We start from the raw sequence: 21,811 nt of genomic DNA on the forward strand, positions 1-21,811 counted from the left end.
GCCTGGAGGAGGCAGGATTGAACATTCCATTTAAAATTTCCTAGGGAAGTGACCATTTTTTCTGCTTTCCAAAGATAACCTTGACCCTTTGAGAGCCCACAAGGTATTTCTTGTTCTGTAACATCTGCTTGAGCATGGCACTAATTTTTTTTCTGTGTGTGCATGGTTTGCCTCTGCTCAGAGCTCAGCTGCCCAGAAAATCTTTTGTTTTCCAGGAATCCTGGAAGGAAATCCTGTGGATTATTTCCACGAGGGCTACACTGAGTTTGCTGCATGTTTTTCCCCTCAGTGATCTCCTTTTCTCTCTGTTCCACTGCTGAAAATCAGCTCCAATCCCTGATTTTTAAGGAGAAGGATGTGCTCCAACAGCCTGTGTTCCTACAGTGAATTGTGTGTGTGTGTGTGTGGCTATAAATATAAAATATCACAGAGAATAACTCAGATTTGTGTCAGGGAAATGCAGATTGGAGTTTTCTCCTCTTCCATTAAAACCTGGGCTCCAAGGAAGGGAGGGAATTCCCTGGGAATTTTCTCACACTGCCTTTGTGTCCTGGTTTGGAGGGCAGGTGTCTGCTGAGAAAGGCAGGAGCCTCTCTTGGAATGGAGAATGTAAACCCCCTCCCTCCAAATTATTGTAATTCTGAAATCAAGGGGCTCTCAGGCAAAGATATGGGAATTAGGAATAACAGTTCTTTACTAGGGAAATTAAAATAGAAATACAGCACTACAAAGAACAAACCCCAAACCCTGACACAGTCAGAGTACAACCTGACACCCGTCAGGCAGGGTGTTGGCAGCAGTCCCATCCCATGGTGGCTGCATCCTCCTGCAGTGACAGATGTGGCTCAGCTGGAGCAGTGCTCCTGTACAAGGTGCAGTTTCCCTCCGGAGCTCCAGTGGGGATGTGGAGAAATCCGGTTTTCCTCTGGAGTCAGTGGAGAAAGGGGCTCCCTTAGTGTCCCAAACCCTCTGTTTTTATCTTGGTAAGAAATGTTGGGCTCTTCCCCCTGGCTGGAGCAACTCCCAATGGGATGCAGTAATTTTATCAGTGCCACAGTGGGACTCAATGGCCATGAGCAGAAAATGACTGGCTGGAGGAAGGATGGGTTGTGAAAAGATAAAGAACACTGCCCCAGCTGGTTTATAAACCATGGCCATGAACAGGAGATATCCCATGAGATAAAGAAACACTGCCCCAGCTGGTTTATAAACCATGGCCATGAACAGGAGATATCCCATGAGATAAAGAACACTGCCCCAGCTGGTTTATAAACCATGGCCATGAACAGGAGATATCCCATGAGATAAAGAACACTGCCCCAGCTGGTTTATAAACCATGGCCATGAACAGGAGATATCCCATGAGATAAAGAACACTGCCCCAGCTGGTTTATAAACCATGGCCATGAACAGGAGATATCCCATGAGATAAAGAACACTGCCCCAGCTGGTTTATAAACCATGGCCATGAACAGGAGATATCCCATGAGATAAAGAACACTGCCCCAGCTGGTTTATAAACCATGGCCATGAACAGGAGATATCCCATGGAGATAAAGAACACTGCCCCAGCTGGTTTATAAACCATGGCCATGAACAGGAGATATCCCATGAGATAAAGAACACTGCCCCAGCTGGTTTATAAACCATGGCCATGAACAGGAGATATCCCATGAGATAAAGAACACTGCCCCAGCTGGTTTATAAACCATGGCCATGAACAGGAGATATCCCATGAGATAAAGAACACTGCCCCAGCTGGTTTATAAACCATGGCCATGAACAGGAGATATCCCATGAGATAAAGAACACTGCCCCAGCTGGTTATAAACCATGGCCATGAACAGGAGATATCCCATGAGATAAAGAACACTGCCCCAGCTGGTTTATAAACCATGGCCATGAACAGGAGATATCCCATGAGATAAAGAACACTGCCCCAGCTGGTTTCAATGGATACCCATTAACAGAATATCTCCCACAGAGATCAGGATCACTGCCCCACCTGGTCTCAGCAGATCATGATAGAACAGACACTTTGATCACATCCTGTATTGCAACCCAAGACACTTTGCAGCCTTCTGCCAATTCTGCCTTTTTTTTTGCCTGGATTTCCAACTTGGGATTCCAATCCCTGCATGGTTTGAGAAGCTTTTTAAGGGGAGGGAAGTGCATGATCCCAGGAGAGGTGAAATCCCCGGATCAGCACCGTGCAGGACCCTCACTCCAGGGGCTCCAAACCAGCTCCAGCTCCCAGGATTTCCCCAGCAGGGAGCACCTGGATCAGTGCTGGCCCTGAGTGTCCCCTCTGCTTTCTCCACAGGACAAAAGCCCTGGTCCTGGAACTGCTGGCAGCAGTTTGCCTTGTCAGAGGGGGCCACGAGATCATCCTGTCTGCATTTGACAACTTTAAGGAGGTTGGTGGAGCTGCTCCAGCAAACTTGGGTGTCCCTGATTGGTTGGAACAAATTTGGGTGTCCCTGCATCCTGTAGAATTGATGGGAGCAAATTTGGGTGTCCCTGATTGATGGGAGCAAATCTGGGTGTCCTGATCAGTTGGAGCATCCAAACCATTCTGGGAATGATCCTGGAGTGACCCAGCAGGGGACAGAGCTTTGCTCCTGGGTGGTGTGCCTGGGAATTGTGTGTCCTTTGCCAGGTGGGTTGGGATCAATCCTCTCCCAGCTCCTCCTGACAGCTCCTGCTGCTCCCTGCCAGGGCTGGGTTGCAGCTTTGGGATAGATTTGGGGTGGATTTCCTCCTTCAGTCCCCTCCATGGGTGGTTTTCCATAAATCCACTCGGTTTTCTGGGCTTAGTGCAGCCTCCAAAGGTTTTATTCCCAGCCTAAGCAGAGACAGGTTTTTTTTCCAGCTCTGGTAACTCTTTAATCCTGGCTCTCCCCACAATAACTCCCATAAATGTCCCAAATGTCATCCCAATGACAGCCCTTGGAAATTCCTCCCACCAGAAATGGCAACAGCTGCTTTGTGGTGGGGCAGGATCCCAGCACTGCCCTTGGATCCTGCAGCCTCCCTCTCCAGCTTCCCTCTCTCTAATCTTGCAGGAGAAATGACAGCATTCCATGGAAGTGGCTGCTGCAGCTGCTGAGCTCCAGCTGGGGCAGTCCCTGAGCAGCCACGGGGCTTTCCCCCCCAGTGCTGCTTCCCAGGGTTGGGTTTGGAGATTTTGGGTGCTGGGATTGACCCTGCTCTGCTGGGGCTGCTCCTGATGGGAAGCTCAGCCCCAAAAGGCTCCTGCTTGATTTTCTTTCAATCTTCTTCAAATCCATTTAATTTTCTTTAAATCTTCTTCAAATCCATTTGATTTTCTTTAAATCTTCTTCTTTAAATCCATTTGATTTTCTTTAAATCCTCAAATCCATTTGATTGTCTTTGGATCATCTTGAAATCCATCTTGAAATCCATCTTTGAATCTTCTTCAGATCCATTTGGTTTTCTTTAAATCTTATTGAAATCCATTTGATTTCCTTTAAATAGTCTTGAAATCCGTTTGATTTTCTTTAAATCTTCTTCAAATCCACTTGATTTTCTTTAAGTCATCTTCAAATCCATTTGATTTTTAAAAAATCATCTTCAGATGCACTCGATTTTCTTTAATTTTTCTTCAGATCCATTTAATTTTCTTTAAATCATCTTCAAATCCGTTTGATTTTCTTTAAATCTTCTTGAAATCCATTTGATTTTTTTAAAATCTTCTTAAAATCCACTTGATTTTCTTTTAATCTTCAAATCCATTTGATTTTCTTTTAATCTTCTTCAAATCCATTTGATTTTCTTTAAATCTTCTTCAAATCAATTTGATTTTTTTAAAATCACCTTCAAATGCACTTGATTTTCTTTAATTTTTCTTCAAATCCATTTATTTTTCTTTAAATCTTCTTCAAATCCATTTGATTTTCTTTAAATCTTCTTGAAATCCATTTGATATTCTTTAAACCATCCTCAAATCCATTTGATTTTCCTTAAATCTTGTTGAAATCCATTTGATTTTCTTTAAATCTTCTTGAAATCCACTTGATTTTTTTCAAATCTTCTTCAAACCCATTTGATTTTCTTTCAATCTTCTTGAAATCCATCTAATTTTCTTTAAATCTTCTTTAAACCCATTTGATTTTCTTTAAATCCATTTTTTTCTGAAGTGGGGTTAAGAGGGACCCTGGAATGCTGGAATTTGTGTTCCTCTGGGAAAGCAGGACTGGCACAGAATTCCATCCTCCCAGAGAAGGGAATATTAAATATTAAATATTAAATATATTAAAATTTAAACCAAATCCTGGGAGCTGCTTTTCCTTTTGTTTCCTGCCAAAAACCCTTTCTGGAATTCTGACCAGCTGCACTGATTTATTTCCACTCCTCCTTTAGGGATAATTTTCTTTTTTTTTCCCTCCCTGTCATTTGGGTTTCTCCCTAATTACAGAGAAAAGCTCTGAGCTGTGGTGCAACTCTGCTCCTTCCACTCATGGATAAAATCCAATTTTTGGAAGGAGAAAAGAGATAAAAATTTCTCTTTTGTAATTACAAACGTGCAGTAATTGTACCTGGCTCCTCAGCAGGTGTCCACATGGAATAATTTCTGATGGGGGAGATTTGAACCAGAGGAAACCTGGCTGGAGAGGCTCTGAACAGGCAGAAAATTGCATTTAAAATTCCTTTTTGGTGCTTGTTTCCAGGTGTGTGGGGAGAAGCAGCGCTTTGAGAAGCTCATGGAGCATTTCAGGAATGAAGACAACAACATTGACTTCATGGTGAGTGGGATTTTCCAGAAATTCCCTTTTTTTTTTCCATCCTTTTCCTTCCCTACTGGCCCTGCTGTCTCAGGCAGGTGCTGGTTCTGGGGCTGGAGGCAAAAACCTCCCAAATCTGGTGGTTAAGGAGTGTGAAAAGCTAAAATCAGGAAAAATTTCTCAAATTTGGGGTTTAAGGAGTGTGAAAAGCTAAAATCAGGAAAAATTTCTCAAATTTGGGGTTTAAGGAGTGTGAGAAACTGAAATCAGGAGAAATCTCCCAAATCTGGGAATCTCCATTTCCCAGCTGTTTAAACCCAAGCCCAGACTTATCTCCCATTTCTAGGTTATTTAAACCCAAGCCCAAATGAATCTCATTTTTCCAGGCCTGAATTAATCCCCCTTTTCCTGGCAGTTTAAACCCAGGCCTGGATTAATCTCCCTTTTCCAGGCTGTTTAAGACCAGGCCCAGACTTAATATTCCTTTTCTAGATTATTTAAACCCAAGCCCAGATGAATCTCCATTTCCCAGCTGTTTAAACCCAGGCCTGGATTAATCTCCAGGGTGTTTAAACCCAGACTGATCTCCCTTTTCCAGGCAGTTTAAAGCCAGGCCTGGATTAATCTCCAGGGTGTTTAAACCCAGACTGATCTCCCTTTTCCAGGCAGTTTAAAGCCAGACCTGGATTAATCTCCATCAGTTTAAACCCAGGGCTGTTTTTTCAGAGCCTGGTGCCTGCTGTGGCCCTCTCTGGGAAGGTGACTCTGCAGACATGACTTAATTCCTGCAATGCTCATTCTCCTTAATCCCAGCTGTCCAACATTCCCTGAGCTCAAATCCAGCCTGGGCTGGGATTAGATCAGCTCAGGGTTTAATGGAGCAGCTCTTGAGTTTCCCTGAGAGGAACCAGGAGGAATTGTGTTGGTGTCCAGGTCCTGCTCCAGAGCTGCTCCTGGTGCTGGAGAGGAGGGTGAAAGGAATAAAGCTGGGATTGATTAAAACCCTGAAAGGATTCACCCTGAGCCCAAGCTGGACCCCAAGCCCTGAGTTTCACACTTTGATCAGTTCTGTTCCATCCCCACCTTGGGTTCATGTCCCATCCCAGCCCCAGCTCTGCAGTCCCACCCTCCCAGATTCTCTCCTCCATTCCCTGGTTGCACTTTTTGGGGCTGGAGCTGCAGCCTATCCTTGGCTCTGGGCTGGGAAAGGATTGGGAGAGAACCTGGAACACTTTGTGTGGAGCTCAGTCACACACCAAGGCACTGCAAAATCTAAAAAATGTGAAAATTTAAGGCATCATTTCCCCCCTTTAGAGGCTTGACAAGGCCTTTACCTTGGAGTCTCTGTTATAAATATCTACTAATAACAGGTATTTAATAACAGATATCAGATATCTGTTATTATGATACATAATAGATATTTTTAAACAATAATTATTGAACTAAAATTGGAGGTTCCTGGGGGCACCTGGGCTCAGCTGGGTGTGCTTGGCTCTGGGCTGGGAAAGGATTGGGAGAGAACCTGGAGCACTTTGTGTGGAGCTCAGTCACACACCAGTGCAGGGCACAGTCTGGAAAATAGGAAAGCTAAAATTTAAGCTGAAATTGGAGGTTGCTGGGTTTAGCTGGGTGTGCTTGGCTCTGGGCTGGGAAAGGATTGTGGTGTGTGCCTGAGCTGGGAGGAGAGCCTGTAACAGCTCAGAGTTATGGATTAATGCAGTGCAGAATCTAAAGAATATAAAAGCCAAAACTTCAGCTGGAACTGGAGGTCCTGGGGACACTGGGCTCAGCTGGCTGTCCCTGCAGGTGGCCTGCATGCAGTTCATCAACATCGTGGTGCACTCCGTGGAGGACATGAACTTCCGAGTGCACCTGCAGTACGAGTTCACCAAGCTGGGCCTGGACGAGTACCTGGATGTGAGTGCAGCCCCAAACCCCCACCCCCAGCTCTGTGCACAGCAGGGCACGGCTGGAACCCCAGCCTGCAGCTAAATGTGGAGCCTGATCACAGGGGGAGGATGAACCACAGCCCTGCTGGCCCTGCCACGTCCCCGCTGCAGCCACGGGCTCCTCCTGCTCCAGGCTGCAAAAATCTCCTGTGGGATTCTCTGCCTGGCCCAGGGGAGCTCTGCTGTGCTTCCCCTTTTCTGTTTTCCATGGAATCACAGAATCCTTGGGTTGGGGACTTCAAGAGTTTCTCACTCAGGACATTTCCAGTGTCCCAGGCTGTTCCAAGCCCTGTCCAACATTTCCAGGGGTTGTGGCAGCCACAAACTCTGCAGCAGCTTTTCCTCCCTGTGCTGGGGAGCACATCCCTGGGAACTCTGCTGGTACAGGAGTGACCTGTCCCTGCTGGTCCCTGCTGTGTCCCCTGAGAGGGGTTTGGGGTCTGAGGGGTGTGTTTGGGGTCTGGGGGTGTTTGGGGCTGTGTTTGGGGCCATGGCTGTGTTTGGGGCTGTGTTTGGGGCTGTGTTTGGGGCCATGGCTGTGTTTGGGGCTGTGTTTGGGGCCATGGCTGTGTTTGGGGCTGTGTTTGGGGCCATGGCTGTGTTTGGGGCTGTGTTTGGGGCCATGGCTGTGTTTGGGGCCGTGTTTGGGGCCATGGCTGTGTTTGTTGCTGTGTTTGGGGCTGTGTTTGGGGCCATGGCTGTGTTTGGGGCTGTGTTTGGGGCCATGGCTGTGTTTGGGGCTGTGTTTGGGGCTGTGTTTGGGGCCATGGCTGTGTTTGGGGCCGTGTTTGGGGCTGTGTTTGGGCTCTAGGGGATGTGTTTGGGCTCTGGTTCAGGCCCTTCCTGCAGTGTCCCCTGCGGTGACAGAGGGTGACACCCTGCACTGGGGGTGTTTGGGCTCCAGAGGGTTTCCCTGGGGGTGCCCTGAGCTCCCCCTGTCCCAGTGCCTGGTGTCCCTGTCTCACCTCTGTCCCTGTGTTCTTGTGTCACCTCCATTCCCTGTATCCTGTGTCCCTGTGTCACCTGTCCCTGTGTCCTTGTATCCCTGTGTCACCTGTCCCTGTATTCCCTCTGTCCCTATGTCACCTGGCCTTGTGTCACCTGGCCCTGTGTCACCTGTGTCCCTGTATCCCTGTGTTCCTCTATCCCTGTATCTCCTGTGTCCTTGTGTCCCCTGTCCCTGTGTCCCTGTCCCTGTGTCCCTGTGTCACCTGTCCCTGTGTCCCTTGGTACTTGTATCCGTTTGTCACCTGTCCCTGTATTCCCTCTGTCCCTGTGTCACCTCTGTCCCTGTGTCCCTGTATCCCTGTGTCACCCATCCCTGTATTCTCTCTGTCCCTATGTCCCCTGGCCTTGTGTCACCTGGCCCTGTGTCCCTGTATCCCTGTGTTCCTCTATCCCTGTATCTCCTGTGTCCTTGTGTCCCCTGTCCCTGTGTCCCTGTCCTGTGTCCCTGTCCCTGTGTCCCTGTCCCCTGTGTCCCTGTCCCTGTGTCCCCTATCCCTGTGTCCCTGTCCCTCTGTCCCTGTATCCCTGTGTCCCTGTGTCCCCTATCCCTGTGTCCCTGTCCCTCTGTCCCTGTATCCCTGTGTCCCTGTCCCTGTATTCCCTCTGTCCCTGTGTCACCTGTCCCTGTATCCCTGTATCCCTGTGTCCTCTGTGTCCCTGTCCCTGTGTCCCCTGTCCCATGCCCTGCTGCAGAAGCTGAAGCACACAGAGAGTGACAAGCTGCAGGTGCAGATCCAGGCTTACCTGGACAATGTGTTTGATGTGGGGGCTCTGCTGGAGGACGCCGAGACCAAGAACGCGGCGCTGGAGAGGGTGGAGGAGCTGGAGGAAAACCTTTCCCACGTGAGCCTGCATGTGCATGCTGCCCCTGCCTGCTCTGGGGAGGTTCCCTTGGGAGAATCCTTGGGATTGCTGGGCCTCTGAACTGGGAAAATCCCAGTTCCAGGAGGATTCACCTGGGAAATTCCAACTCCCCAGCAGAGCAGCCCCAACATTGGGGAAAAACATCCTGGCAGGAAAAGCCCTGCTTTAAACAGGGACTCAGGAGGGAAGGGGCTGGAAAATCCTCTTGTGGACATGCTCAGGGTTTGCTGTGCACAGCCTTGCTGTCAGCTCCTTTAGCTGGAAGGCATGGCCTGGCTTTGGAGAAGAATTTTAAAAAGGGGTTTTCCATACTTTAAAAATGAGAAAAGGCTTTTCCTTCTCTCAGCATCCCTGCATTCCCATCATTTGGAATAAATAACATTCCTCCCTCGCTGGGCAGGGTTGTGAGGTGTTGTAGGAGCAGGGAGGGGTTTGGTTTTGGACATTAAACCCCCCCAGGTAACCCCTGCAGGGCAGGGACCCCTCCCACTGTCCCAGGCTGCTCCCAGCCCATTCCAGTGTGATTCTCCCATCTCAGACAGGAATCTCTTCCCAAGGCTTCAGGGTTTCCTGGAATATCAACAATTTATCAATTCATCCAAGAAATGACCTCTTCTTTTGATGGGTGACCCCCCAGTTTTTCCAGTTATTGAATCCATTTCTCTTTTGCAGTTATCTGAAAAACTCCAGGACACAGAGAACGAAGCCATGGCCAAAATTGTGGAACTGGAAAAGCAGCTGATGCAAAGGAACAAAGAACTGGACGTGATCAGGGTGAGTGGCTGGGGCAGCCCTGGCTGGATCCAGGGTCAGGGAGTGCAGATCAGGGATTTGGGGCAGGGGAATTCTCCTGGCTTCCCGGTGTTGAGCCTGGGGCACATTTCAGGTGGAATTCTTTGTCTGTGCACTCAGAGCATGGACAGGAATCCCTCTGGGTGTGCCACACATCTCATTCCCCAGCTCTGGAGCATCCCAGCTGGGGGTTTTGGAGCTGTGGAGGTCCCAGAGGGTGGGAACATCCAGAATTTCTCTGGGGAGGCTGCCCTGGGCCATGCAGTGCAATCCCCTCTCTGGATCAGGCTGTTCTGAACTGGGGACATTCCCTGCTCCTGTGCCATTCCAGGAGATCTACAAGGATGCCAACAGCCAGGTTCACACCCTGAGGAAGATGGTGAAGGAGAAGGAGGAGGCCATCCAGCGTCAGTCCACGCTGGAGAAGAAGATCCACGAGCTGGAGAAGCAGGGAACCATCAAGATCCAGAAGAAAGGGGATGGGGACATCTCCATCCTGCCCGTGGCCCTGAGCTCTGGGATGGTGCCAGCAGGAGCAGAGGCAGTGCCAGGCACCTGTGCCACACCTGGAGCTGCCTCCTCAGTGCCACTGCCTCCGCCCCCACCCCCCCTGCCCGCCCTGCCAGGCTCACCCGAGGCAGGTGAGGAGGGAGGGGATCCTTGGGTGGGCTCTCCAACCCCCTGGGCACTGCCTGAGCACCTTCCCAGGGGAAATTCCTGCTGGGAATTCCTGGGGCTGTTCCCTGTGCTCCTGTCCCTGTTCCTGGGAGCAGAGTGTGACCCCTGTAAAAAACAGGAGATGTGTGCTGCTCCAGCATTCCCCTGGTGTGTGTACATATAAATATGAAATAAGAAAAAGCAATCCCAAAAAGCCCAGCTTGGCTGCCCCCTCCATCTGTTTTTTTTTCTCCTTTTTTCCTGAGGGCAATTCCAGGTGCTGGAGGCCTTTGGGTGCCCCAGGGTGGGGAGGGGACATCAGGGGACATTGGGGTGGCTTTTTTTGTGCTCCTCCTTTGCTCCATGGTAACTCCATTTTCCCTCCATCCCACAGTGCCCAACGGCCCCGTGGCAGTGTCTGTGCCACCTCCACCTCCTCCTCCACCTCCTCCTCCCCCTCCTCCTCCTCCTCCTCCTCTCCCAGGTCCAGCTCCAGACTCGGCTCCGGCGCCGCCTCCGCCGCCCTCGGCTCCCCCCCTGCCCGGCACAGCCTCACCCACCGTGGTCTTCAACTCTGGCCTGGCAGGTAAAGCTCCCCCAGGAACCCAGGGAGGCTCCAAACCAGCCCCACAGCTGCTCCCTGGGCTTGGAGCGAGGAGTTCATGGGAGGAAGGAACGTTCTGGAATCTCCGCAGCAGCTGCGGCTGCCCCGAGCATCCCTGGGGTGTCCAAGGCTCAGATTGGGGTTTAACAAAGCCAGGCTTGGAAAAGCTGGGATGGGGGAATGGATAATCCTCAGAGCTGGCTCATATTGTGGGGTTTAACAAAGCCAGGTTTGGAAAAGCTGGGATGGATGGGAATGGATAATCCTCAGAGCTGGCTCAGACTGTGGGGTTTAACAAAGCCAGGTTTGGGTTTGGTCTGGGACAGTTGGAAAAGCTGGGATGAGGAGTGGATAAACCTCAGACCTGGCTCAGATTGTGGGGTTTTATCAAAGCTGGGTTTGGGTTTGGTCTGGGACAGTTGGAGAAAGCTGGGATAGGGAATGGATAATCCTCACAGCTGGCTCAGATTGTGTGGTTTAACAAAGCCAGGTTTGGGTTTTGTCTGGGACATTTAGATAAACCTGGGATGGATGGGGAGTGGATAATCCTCAGAGCTGGCTCAGACTGTGGGGTTTAACAAAGCCAGGTTTGGGTTTGGTCTGGGGCTGTTGGGTTCTCCAGTGGAGCAAAACTCACACAAATATTTTATAAACAGGGCAGTGCCAGTGACTTTGGTTTGGGCTTGGACAGAATATGGGGTTGGTTTCTTCTGAGAAGAAATATCTGTGCAAAATTTGGGGGAATTTTTTGTGGAAATTTGGGGAGAAAAGGCAAAATTAGGGAATTTTTTGGAAGGAAGGACAATCTGCTGCCCATCCTTACCTGTGTTTTAGCCACTGTCTCAGGGGGTGAGCAAGGGCTCACTGGTGTCCCCAAAAATCTCCAGAGTTTGTTACCAGTCCAAAGCAAGAGATCTCATTAAGGAGAAAAAAAATTATTTAATTTATTAAATATTAATATTTAATTAATTTATTTAAAGGAATAAATTTATTAAATATTAATGTTTAATTTATTTATTTAAATGCATTTATTTATTTATTTATTTATTATTTAAACATTAATATTTTAGTCTAATTAAATATTCCAGCCTTTAAAGGTTCCTTGGAAGACAGAAAGCATCCTGGATCCTGGGGGATTTTTGGGACAATGCAGCCCCAGAGGGAGGGCTGATCCCTTGGGATGTGGAGGTGCCTGGGGGCTGTGGGCTGCAGATCCTGTTTTTCTCAGTGGGAATTCTGAGGGAATTGGGCTGGAAATGTCTTTTGTGGATGCAGGGATGGGGCTGGAAATGCCTGTGTGGATCCAGGGATGGAAATGCCTTTGTGGATCCAGGGATGGAAATGCCTTTTGTGGATCCAGGGGTTGGAAATGCCTTTGTGGATCCAGGGATGGGGCTGGAAATGCTTTCTGTGGATTCTGGGATTGGGTTGGAAATGCCTTTTGTGGATCCAGGGATTGGGTTGGAAATGCCTTATGTTTATCCAGGGGCTCCCCAGGAAGGAGCATTCCCAGGGCAGGAGTTGGGAAATAACAAATGCTGCTTTCCTGACCTTTCCTAACCCTTTTTTCTCTGTTCCTTCTGCTGCCTGCTAAGATGGGCCCATCAAGCTCTTCTGTAGGTTCCTTGCTGCTAAGTATTCCTGATGCTGGCATTCCCTGTGCCTGGGGTGCCCAGGGATGGGCAGGGGAGGTGGGAGCCAGGCCTTGGGGTTGGGCACCCAGAGCTGGGGAAGGGAGGAGGAGGAGGAGGAGGAGGAGGAAGGGCAGTCTGAAGAGATTCTGAGCTCCATCACCTTTCCCATGAGTCATTCCCTGTCCTGGAATAACCTGGGAGCAGTTAATTATCCATTCCAGTGTGTGCACAAGTAGAAATTTGCTTTTTCCACGGGTGTTCAAAGCTGTTCCTTCTTTTATTTTAGGAATTGTTTGAAGTAACCCCATCAGTTAAGCAGAGAGCAAAGCCCTGTTTAGTGTAGATGAGCTCAAGTTGGATAAATTCCCAAAACACCACTGGAATATTCTGTGTATTCCCTGTTACCCACTTGGTGTCCTGCACTATAGGACTGGGGTTTCTGTTCTGTTTGCCAGATTTTTTGGGAAGTAATCCAGGAGCAAAAGGTTGTTTGATGGACTTTAATTAATTGATTTTGTAGCCAGGAACAAATTTGTGTTCTCATGTAAGGGAAAAGAAATGGGAAGTGGATTATGAAAATTATTTGTGTGGCTTCCAGATTGAATGGAGTAGGGATAAGGATAGGAACAGGAACAGGAATAGGAAACAGGAACAGGAATAGGAACAAGAACAGGAACAGGAATAGGAAACAGGAACAGGAATAGGAACAGGAATAGGAAACAGGAACAGGAATAGGAAACAGGAACAGGAATAGGAGCAGGATTAGGAGCAGGGTTGTTCCCTTGCTCAGTCAGGCCTCATTTCCAGCTTTCATTTCCACAACTCCTTTGTTTAAATCCCTAAATTACTCCAGAGTTTCCAAATTACTCAGGTTTGCTGGATTTGCACAGCACAGGAATGCAAACCTTGTTTTAAGCCCCTGTTAAAGCCCAGCTTTGCTGCAGCTCAGCCCCTTTGGCCTTGAAACTCAGACCCCTGCAGTTTCCCCAAATCCCATTTCCCAAGAACTTGTCCCCTGTTTGTGACACAGCTCAGAGTGAGCTCTGCTGCTCAGGGCTGAATTCCCCCTCTCTCCCCCTTCCCCATGGAGTTTGGACAGATCCTGGGAGCTCAGATCAGTGCAGGCAGCTCGGGGTGCTGCAGGAATCCCAGATCTCCCTCTGGGGAGTTCTCAGGGCGCTGGGGTTGGACTGCAGGACTGCCAGGGGGATCCTGAGGAGTACCCAGGGCTGGATTGCAGCTGGGAGCTGCTCTGGTGCCCCAGGCTGTCCCTGAGGATCCCTCCTGTGTCCCCAGCTGTGAAGATCAAGAAGCCCATCAAGACCAAGTTCCGCATGCCCGTCTTCAACTGGGTGGCGCTGAAACCCAACCAGATCAACGGCACGGTGTTCAACGAGATCGACGACGAGCGCATTCTCGAGGTACCTGCAGCTGCAGCCCTGCAGCCCCCAGCCCTGCAGCCCCCAGCACTGCAGCTCTCATCATTGCAGCTTTCAGCACTGCAGCCCCCAGCACTGCAGCAGCCCTGCAGCTCCCACCCCTGCAGCCCCCAGCATTGCAGCTCTGAGCATTGCAGCTCTCAGCATTGCAGCTCCACCCCTGCAGCAGCCCTGCAGCTGTGCCCCTGCAGCCCCCAGCACTGCAGCCCCCAGCATTGCAGCTCTGAGCATTGCAGCTCTGAGCATTACAGCTCTCAGCATTGCAGCCCCCAGCACTGCAGCTCCACCCTTGCAGCAGCCCTGCAGCTGTGCCCCTGCAGCCCCCAGCATTGCAGCCCCCAGCATTGCAGCCCTCAGCATTGCAGCTCTCAGCAGTGCAGCTCTCAGCAGTGCAGTTCCCAGCCCTGCAGCTCCCAGCCCTGCAGCCCCCAGCATTGCAGCTCCACCTGTGCTGCTCCCACCCCTGCAGCTGCAGCCCTGCAGCAGTGACCTTGGCAGAGGGCTCATTGCAGGTCCTGGCAGGGCAGTGACCTTGGCAAAGGGCTCATTCCAGGTCCTGGGTGCTCCCATAGATGCTTTATCCATGGCTGCACAATGCACCAGTGCTCAGGAATGTTCTCCTGGATTTCTGAACGTGTGCAGAGCTGTTTGGGGCTGGATTTCTGGGATCTGGCCAGATTTCCTCGTCCCTGCTCAGGAATGGATTCCTTCCATCCCTCAGCCTCTGACAGAACTCTCTGGATTCCAAAGCCAGGTTGGACAGGGTTGGAAAATCCTGGGCTAGTGGAAGGTGTCCCTGAAATGGGATGAACTTTAAGATTCCAACCCAAACCATTCCATGGTTCATGGTCCAGTCTCAGCCCCCACAACGCTTTTCCTGCAGCTCTGGATTTTAGGATTTTGTGTTCCCTGCAGCACACATCCTTTCCTTTCCTTTCCAGGATCTAAACGTGGATGAATTCGAGGAAATATTCAAAACAAAAGCCCAGGGCCCAGCCATGGACCTGACTTCCAGCAAGCAGAAGATCCCTCAGAAAGGATCCAACAAAGTCACTCTGCTGGATGCCAACAGAGCCAAGAACTTGGCCATCACCCTGCGGAAAGCCGGGAAAACGGCGGACGAGATCTGCAGGGCCATCCACGTGTGAGTGTCGGGATTCCCCCAGAGGAGTCCTGCCCCAGTATCCCAATATCCCAATATCCATAAACTCCAATATCCCAAAATCTCAATTTCCCAATATCCCAATTCCTAATATCCCAATATCTCAATATCCTGATTTCCCGATATCCCAATATTCCAATATCCCAATTCCCAATATTCCAATTCCCAATATTCCAGTTCACAAATCCCAATATCCTGATGTCCCAATTCCCAGTATCCCAATACCTAATATTCCAATTCCCAGTATTCCAATGTCCCGATTCCCAATACTCCAATATCCCAATATCCCTAAACTCCAATACCTCAATTCCCAATACTCCAATATCCCAATTCCCAATATCCCAATAGCCCAATACCCAATATCCCTAAACTCCAATATCCCAAAATCTCAATATCCCATTTTCCCAATATCCCAATATCTCAATAGCCCAATATCCCAGTACCCAATATCCCAGTACCCAATATCCCAGTACCCAATATCCCAATATCCCAATACCCAATATCCCAATATCCCAATTCCCAATATCCCAATTCCCAATACCCCAGTATACCAATATCCCAATACCCATCCCTGCCCTCTGACAGTGCAGCCATTCCCTGTGTCCTGTCCCTCCATCCCTTGTCCCCAGTCCCTCTCCAGCTCTCCTGGAGCCCCTTCAGGCCCTGGAATGTTCTGGAAGCTCTCCCTGGATCCTTCCCCTCTCCAGGGCACATTCCCAGCTCTCCCAGGCTGGGCACACCCCTGGCCTGGCTGAGCTTTGTCCCCTCACCCTCCTCCCTGGGTTTTGCCCAGCTTTGACCTGAAGACGCTGCCGGTGGATTTTGTGGAGTGCCTGATGCGCTTCCTGCCCACGGAGAACGAGGTGAAGGTGCTGAGGCTCTACGAGAGGGAGAGGAAGCCCCTGGAGAACCTGTCAGATGAGGACAGGTTCATGATGCAGTTCAGCAAGATCGAGAGGCTCATGCAGAAAATGACCATCATGGCCTTCATCGGCAACTTCGCCGAGAGCATCCAGATGCTCACCCCGGTGAGAGGGAGCGGGGGACAGCCACAGCTGGGACAGCCACAGCTGGGACAGCCACAGCTGGGAGAGCCACAGCTGGGACACCCATAACTAGAATTCCACACCTGGGACAGCCACAGCTGGGACAGCCACAGCTGGGATAACCACAGCTGGAATTCCACAGCTGGGACACACACAGCTGGAATTTCACAGCTGGAATAGCCACAGTTGTGACACCCACAGCTGGAATTCCACAGCTGGGATAACCACAGCTGGAATTCCACAGTTGTGACACCCACAGCTGGAACACTCACAGCTGGAATTTCACAAATTTCACAGCTGAAAGGGACCCATGGCATCATGGATCCAGCTCCTGGCCCTGCACAGACATCCCAAATTCCCACCCTGAGCATCCCTGGGATGTCCCAAGTGCTCCTGGAGCTCTGGCAGCCCTGGGAATGTTACCATTCCCCAAGGAGCCCCAGCACCCTCAAAGGAATATTGTTGGGAAAAGTTACTCTTGGTGCTTGGTGCTTCCATGGGCCCTTGGAATTGTTTTCCATCACTGGGACAGCTGTAGGGGTTGGAGTGTGAATCCTCATTTACATCTGAGGGGGTGAATCTGGCAGGCAAGGGAAGGGTTTGGAATCCTGGAGTGCCAGGGAGCATTCCCAGGATCCCAGGTGGGGTTGGGTGGGAAGGGAAAAGAAGGAATATCTCATTGCAGTGCCATGGCAGGGACACCTCCCACTGTCCCAGGCTGCTCCAGGCCCCATCCTGGCCTTGGACACTCCAGGGATCCAGGGGCAGCCAGAGCTGCTCTGGGAATTCCAGCCCAGCCAGGAATTCCCAATTCCCAATATCCCATCCATCCCTGCCATTCCCTGTGTCCTGTCCCTCAATCCCTTTCCAGCTCTCCTGGAGCCCCTCCAGGCCCTGCAAGGGGCTCTGAGCTCTCCCTGGATTTCCCTGAGCTGTCCAGGAAGGTTTTTTCCAGGATGTGAGTGTTTGGATGTTGATTTTCCTGCTGGCTGGATGTGCATTAACCAAAGCTCTTCTTGTGTTTCCCCACAGCAACTCCACGCCATCATCGCTGCCTCTGTGTCCATAAAGTCATCCCAAAAACTGAAGAAAATCCTGGAGGTAGGTCTGATCTCAGCTCTCCTTCCAGGGGAGTCTGAACCTCCAGGAGTTTGTCCTGAGAATTCCTGCTCTGCTCTGTTTCATCCTGGCAGATCATCCTGGCTCTTGGCAATTACATGAACAGCAGCAAACGAGGGGCTGTCTATGGATTTAAGCTGCAGAGTTTAGACCTGGTAAGAAAAGCAGGGATGTGCTGTGGGCACCTGCTGGAAATTAGTGTGGAGTTCTTCAGGTTGGAAAAACCTTCCAAGAGCACAGAGTCCAACCATTCCCAGCACTGTCCCTGTCCCCAGTGTCACATCCACAGGGTTTTACATCCTGCAGGGATGGGGACTCCACCTGAGCACCTTTTCCATGGAGGAATTGTCCCCAAATCCACCCTGCCCTGCCCTGCCCAGCCTGAGCTGTTCCCTCTGCTCCTGTCCCTGTTCCTGGAGCAGATCCCAAATCCCCCCGGTGTCCCCTCCTGGCAGGGAATTCCAGAGAGGGAAAAGATCCCTCTGGATCCTCCTTTGCTCCAGGCTGAGCCCCTTCCCATTTCCCTCAGGAATTCTCCATTCCCTTCCCATTTCCCTCAGGAATTCTCCATTCCCTTCCCACTCCCCTCAGGAATTCTCCATTCCCTTCCCATTTCCCTCAGGAATTCTCCATTCCCTTCCCATTTCCCTCAGGAATTCTCCATTCCTTTCCCATTTCCCTCAGGAATTCTCCATTCCCATTTCCCTCAGGAATTCTCCATTCCCTTCCCATTTCCCTCAGGAATTCTCCAGCCCTTTCCCAGCTCCATTCCCTCCCCTCCCACTCTGCAGCCCCTCAGGGTCCCTGCTGTCCCCGAGCTGTCCCCAGCCCTGGAGGTGTCCCAGCAGTGTCACACAGGGCTGGGTCACACAGCCCAGGGCCCTCCTGCCCCCCTGGGCACCCCTGGGCTCGTGTCCATCATCCCAGAACCTTTCCCAGTTTTCCAGCCTCTCTGTCCCACCCCTGTGACCCTCCACGGGGTCGTGGTGACCCAGGTGGCTGCTGGGGGACTGCCCTGGTGCTTCCCAGCATGGAGAACTCTCTGGAGTGTTCTCCCACTTTGTTTGGAGCCTGCTCCCAGCCCCTCCCTGCTCTCTCCTGCCCTCCCCAGCTCCTGGAGACGAAGTCGACGGACCGGAAGCAGACGCTGCTGCACTACATCTCCAACGTGGTGAAGGACAAGTACCAGCACGTGGCCCTGTTCTACAACGAGCTGCACTACGTGGAGAAGGCAGCAGCAGGTACAGCCTGTCCTGTGCCCCTGCAGGGTGGGGAATTACTGGCACTGCTGGGTGTCCTGGTTGGGAATAGGTGTCTGCTAGGAAAGGCAGGAGCCTCTCTTTGAAATGGAGAATGCAAACCCCCTCCCTCCAAATTATTGTAATTCTGAAATCAAGGGGCTTTCAGGCAAAGATATGGGAATGGGAATAACAGTTCTTTACTAGGGAAATTAAAATAGAAATACAGCACTACAAAGAACAAACCCCAAACCCTGACACAGTCAGAGTACAACCTGACACCCGTCAGGCAGGGTGTTGGCAGCAGTCCCATCCCATGGTGGCTGCATCCTCCTGCAGTGACAGATGTGGCTCAGGTGGAGCAGTGCTCCTGTACAAGGTGCAGTTTCCTCCCAAGGCCCAGGGATGATGTGGAAGGGTCTGGTTTTCCTCTGGGATCCAGTGGGAAAGGCTGCTCTGATGTTCCAAATCTCAGATTTGATCAGGGTAGGAAATGCTTGGCTCCTCCCCTGGGTGGAGCATCTCCCCATGGGATGATGGAATTTTATCAGCCATGCCCTGGGACTCAGTGGCCATGAACAGGAGAGATCTCCTGGAGGGAGGATGGGCTGTGAAATTATCATTAGATCCCTGCCCAGCTGGTTTAACAGCTGGGGACAGAACACACACTGCTGTCACATCCTGCCCTGCACCCTGTGTCACCCCCAGTGTCCCTGGAGAACGTCCTGCTGGATGTGAAGGAGCTGCAGCGGGGCCTGGAGCTCACCAAGCGCGAGTACACCATGCATGACCACAACACCATGCTCAAGGACTTCATCCAGAGCAACGAGGGCAAGCTCAAGAAGCTGCAGGACGATGCCAAAATAGCCCAGGTGGGTGTGAGTTGTGTCTTTGGGCTGTATCTCCACGGGAGGCTGGGATGTTGACAGTGAGCAGGACACTGAAGCTGTGCCTGTTGCAGGATGCCTTTGATGATGCTGTGAAATATTTTGGGGAGAATCCCAAGACAACCCCACCCTCGGTATTCTTCCCGGTGTTTGTCCGCTTTGTGAAGGCCTACAAGGTAAACCAGAGCTTCCTCTTCCTCCTCTTTCTTCTCTTCCTCCTCCTCCTCTTCTCTTTCTCCTTCTCCTCATCCTCTTTTTCCTCCCTGCACTTCTCCTCCTATACTCTTCTGCTCCTTCTCCTCCTTCTCTTTCTCCTCTTTCTTTTCCTCCTTCTCCTTCTTCTTTTCCTCCTTCTCCTTTCTCCTGTCTTCCTTTCTTCTTCTTTCTCCTCTTTTGTCTTTCCTTACTTTCTTTTTCCTTTTCCTTCCTTCCTTCCTTCCTTCCTTCCTTCCTTCCTTCCTTCCTTCCTTCCTTCCTTCCTTCCTTCCTTCCTTCCTTCCTTCCTTCCTTCCTTCCTTCCTTCCTTCCTTCCTTCCTTCCTTCCTTCCTTCCTTCCTTCCTTCCTTCCTTCCTTCCTTCCTTCCTTCCTTCCTTCCTTCCTTCCTTCCTTCCTTCCTTCCTTCCTTCCTTCCTTCCTTCCTTCCTTCCTTCCTTCCTTCCTTCCTTCCTTCCTTCCTTCCTTCCTTCCTTCCTTCCTTCCTTCCTTCCTTCCTTCCTTCCTTCCTTCCTTCCTTCCTTCCTTCCTTCCTTCCTTCCTTCCTTCCTTCCTTCCTTCCTTCCTTCCTTCCTTCCTTCCTTCCTTCCTTCCTTCCTTCCTTCCTTCCTTCCTTCCTTCCTTCCTTCCTTCCTTCCTTCCTTCCTTCCTTCCTTCCTTCCTTCCTTCCTTCCTTCCTTCCTTCCTTCCTTCCTTCCTTCCTTCCTTCCTTCCTTCCCTCCCTCCCTCCCTCCCTCCCTTCTTTTCTTTCCTTCCCACAAAGGCCCATGGTGGCACAGATCCCATCCCTCCCTGGCTCCCCTGGGATCTCTAACCCCTGGATTTTCTCACAAACAGCAAGCAGAGGAGGAAAACGAGCTGAGGAAAAAACAGGAGCAGGCCTTAATGGAAAAACTCATGGAGCAAGAAGCGTTGATGGAGCAGCAGGACCAAAAGGTACAGGACAAACCCAGCTCCCAGCTGGCATCCTGGTCCTGGTTGTCACAAACCTCAGCTCCAAGTGAGGAACTGGAGTTGCCTGGGAAGAGTCTGCAAGTTTTTATGGAGGGAACTGGGATGGTGGTGGGAATGGGATGGCAACAGGTGGGTCTGCTGCTGTGGAAGCCTGCAGAATTAGAGACAACTAAACAGGTGGGGAGTCTTTTCCATGTTGTTGTCTTTTCCATATTGTTGTTTTTCCATGTTGTTGTGTTTTCCATATTGTTGTTTTTCCATACTGTTGTCTTTTCCATATTTCCACGAGCTGAACTTTATCCTTCCCTGACTTCTCCTCGGAGCAGGAGCAGCGAGCACAGGGCTGTTCCCTTGGAATGGGGGAATGGCAGGAGTTGGGGGGTGTGTGGGTGTGTGATGCTCTGCAGGAAGCCCAGCAGAGCTGGAGCTGCATCCTGAGCTCCCTGTGCTGTTCCCAGTCCCCCTCCCACAAGAGCAAGCGGCAGCAGCAGGAGCTGATCGCGGAGCTGCGGCGCCGGCAGGTCAAGGACAACCGGCACGTGTACGAGGGCAAGGACGGGGCCATCGAGGACATCATCACAGGTACCCCTGTACCCCTGTCACCTGAACCCCTGTCACCTGAACCCCTGCCATCACAGGTACCACCCCTGAACAATGTCCCCATCACAGGTATCCCTGTCCCCTGTACCCCTGACCCCATCACAGGTACCCCTGAACCCTGTCCCTGTCACCTGTACCCCCTGAACCCCTGACCCCGTCACAGGTGCCCACCCCATCCCAGCTGGGAATTCCACCCTCAGGAACAACAGGGGGACATTCCAGCCTCAGGATATTCCAGCAGTTCCCAGGGGGGATCTGCCAGCCAGCTGGGAATTCCAGCCTCAGGAGCAAGAGGGGAGAAATATAATGGCACCCCATTATAATTCCAACCCCAGGAATTCCAGCCTCAGGTATTCCCAAGGGGATCTGCCAGCCAGTTGGGAATGCCAACCTCAGGAATTCCCAGGGGGAATCTGCTTTGGGCTTTGTCCCCTCCTGAGGGTGTTGTTTGTGTGGTGTGGAGCAAGTCCAGAAGGTTCTGCTCCTTCTCTTCCAGCTTGTGGGGACATTCCCAGGGATTTGGAGCAGGCAGGGAGTGCCTGATCCCACAGCTGCTCCAGCTGTGCTGTGTGGATCTGCCCCAGATCCCTTTTTTCTCCCCACAAATGGCATCAGTGTGAGGATGAAGAGCCTCTGTTTTCTTGAAGGTTGATCCCAGAAATTCTTCAGGCAACCCCCAGTGAGCCCAAACTGCTCCAGGTTTTCCTGCAGGTCCCAGAGGGAAGGGACACAGCCCCTGGTGCAAATATTTGCTGATGAAAAGAGCCCCTGAACTGCATCTTTCCCAGGAATTAAATCCTTTGTAACACTTCCAGCTTCTGGAATCACAGAACTGGAAGTGTTCCACACGTTTTTCACCTGTGCTGTGCTGTGGAAGGAAAATGATTTAACACCTCAGG

The 21,811-nt window shown here is 50.9% G+C and overlaps 1 protein-coding gene across 8 annotated transcripts in view; it reads left to right on the top strand.

The window, feature by feature from the left end:
* Nucleotides 1-21,811, top strand: part of LOC116998870 (formin-like protein 2) — a 110,549-nt gene that overhangs the window by 84,499 nt on the left and 4,239 nt on the right. For 5 of the 8 annotated variants that reach the window (XM_033065023.1, XM_033065026.1, XM_033065024.1 and 2 more), the window contains 17 exons: nucleotides 2,324-2,417; nucleotides 4,692-4,766; nucleotides 6,552-6,662; nucleotides 8,396-8,545; nucleotides 9,239-9,340; nucleotides 9,690-9,999; nucleotides 10,410-10,601; nucleotides 13,550-13,674; nucleotides 14,634-14,836; nucleotides 15,648-15,882; nucleotides 16,933-17,001; nucleotides 17,094-17,174; nucleotides 18,131-18,260; nucleotides 18,966-19,129; nucleotides 19,219-19,320; nucleotides 20,196-20,294; nucleotides 20,771-20,894. In XM_033065023.1, coding sequence (XP_032920914.1) covers nucleotides 2,324-2,417; nucleotides 4,692-4,766; nucleotides 6,552-6,662; nucleotides 8,396-8,545; nucleotides 9,239-9,340; nucleotides 9,690-9,999; nucleotides 10,410-10,601; nucleotides 13,550-13,674; nucleotides 14,634-14,836; nucleotides 15,648-15,882; nucleotides 16,933-17,001; nucleotides 17,094-17,174; nucleotides 18,131-18,260; nucleotides 18,966-19,129; nucleotides 19,219-19,320; nucleotides 20,196-20,294; nucleotides 20,771-20,894 — 2,366 coding nt within the window. Of the gene's footprint in view, nucleotides 1-2,323; nucleotides 2,418-4,691; nucleotides 4,767-6,551; nucleotides 6,663-8,395; nucleotides 8,546-9,238; nucleotides 9,341-9,689; nucleotides 10,000-10,409; nucleotides 10,602-12,214; nucleotides 12,236-13,549; nucleotides 13,675-14,633; nucleotides 14,837-15,647; nucleotides 15,883-16,932; nucleotides 17,002-17,093; nucleotides 17,175-18,130; nucleotides 18,261-18,965; nucleotides 19,130-19,218; nucleotides 19,321-20,195; nucleotides 20,295-20,770; nucleotides 20,895-21,811 lie in introns of all 8 variants that reach the window. The other 3 variants (XM_033065021.1, XM_033065025.1, XM_033065022.1) reach the window with 1 other exon arrangement.

The sequence above is a fragment of the Catharus ustulatus genome, chromosome 7, assembly GCF_009819885.2.
Source record: "Catharus ustulatus isolate bCatUst1 chromosome 7, bCatUst1.pri.v2, whole genome shotgun sequence".
NCBI lineage: Eukaryota > Metazoa > Chordata > Aves > Passeriformes > Turdidae > Catharus > Catharus ustulatus.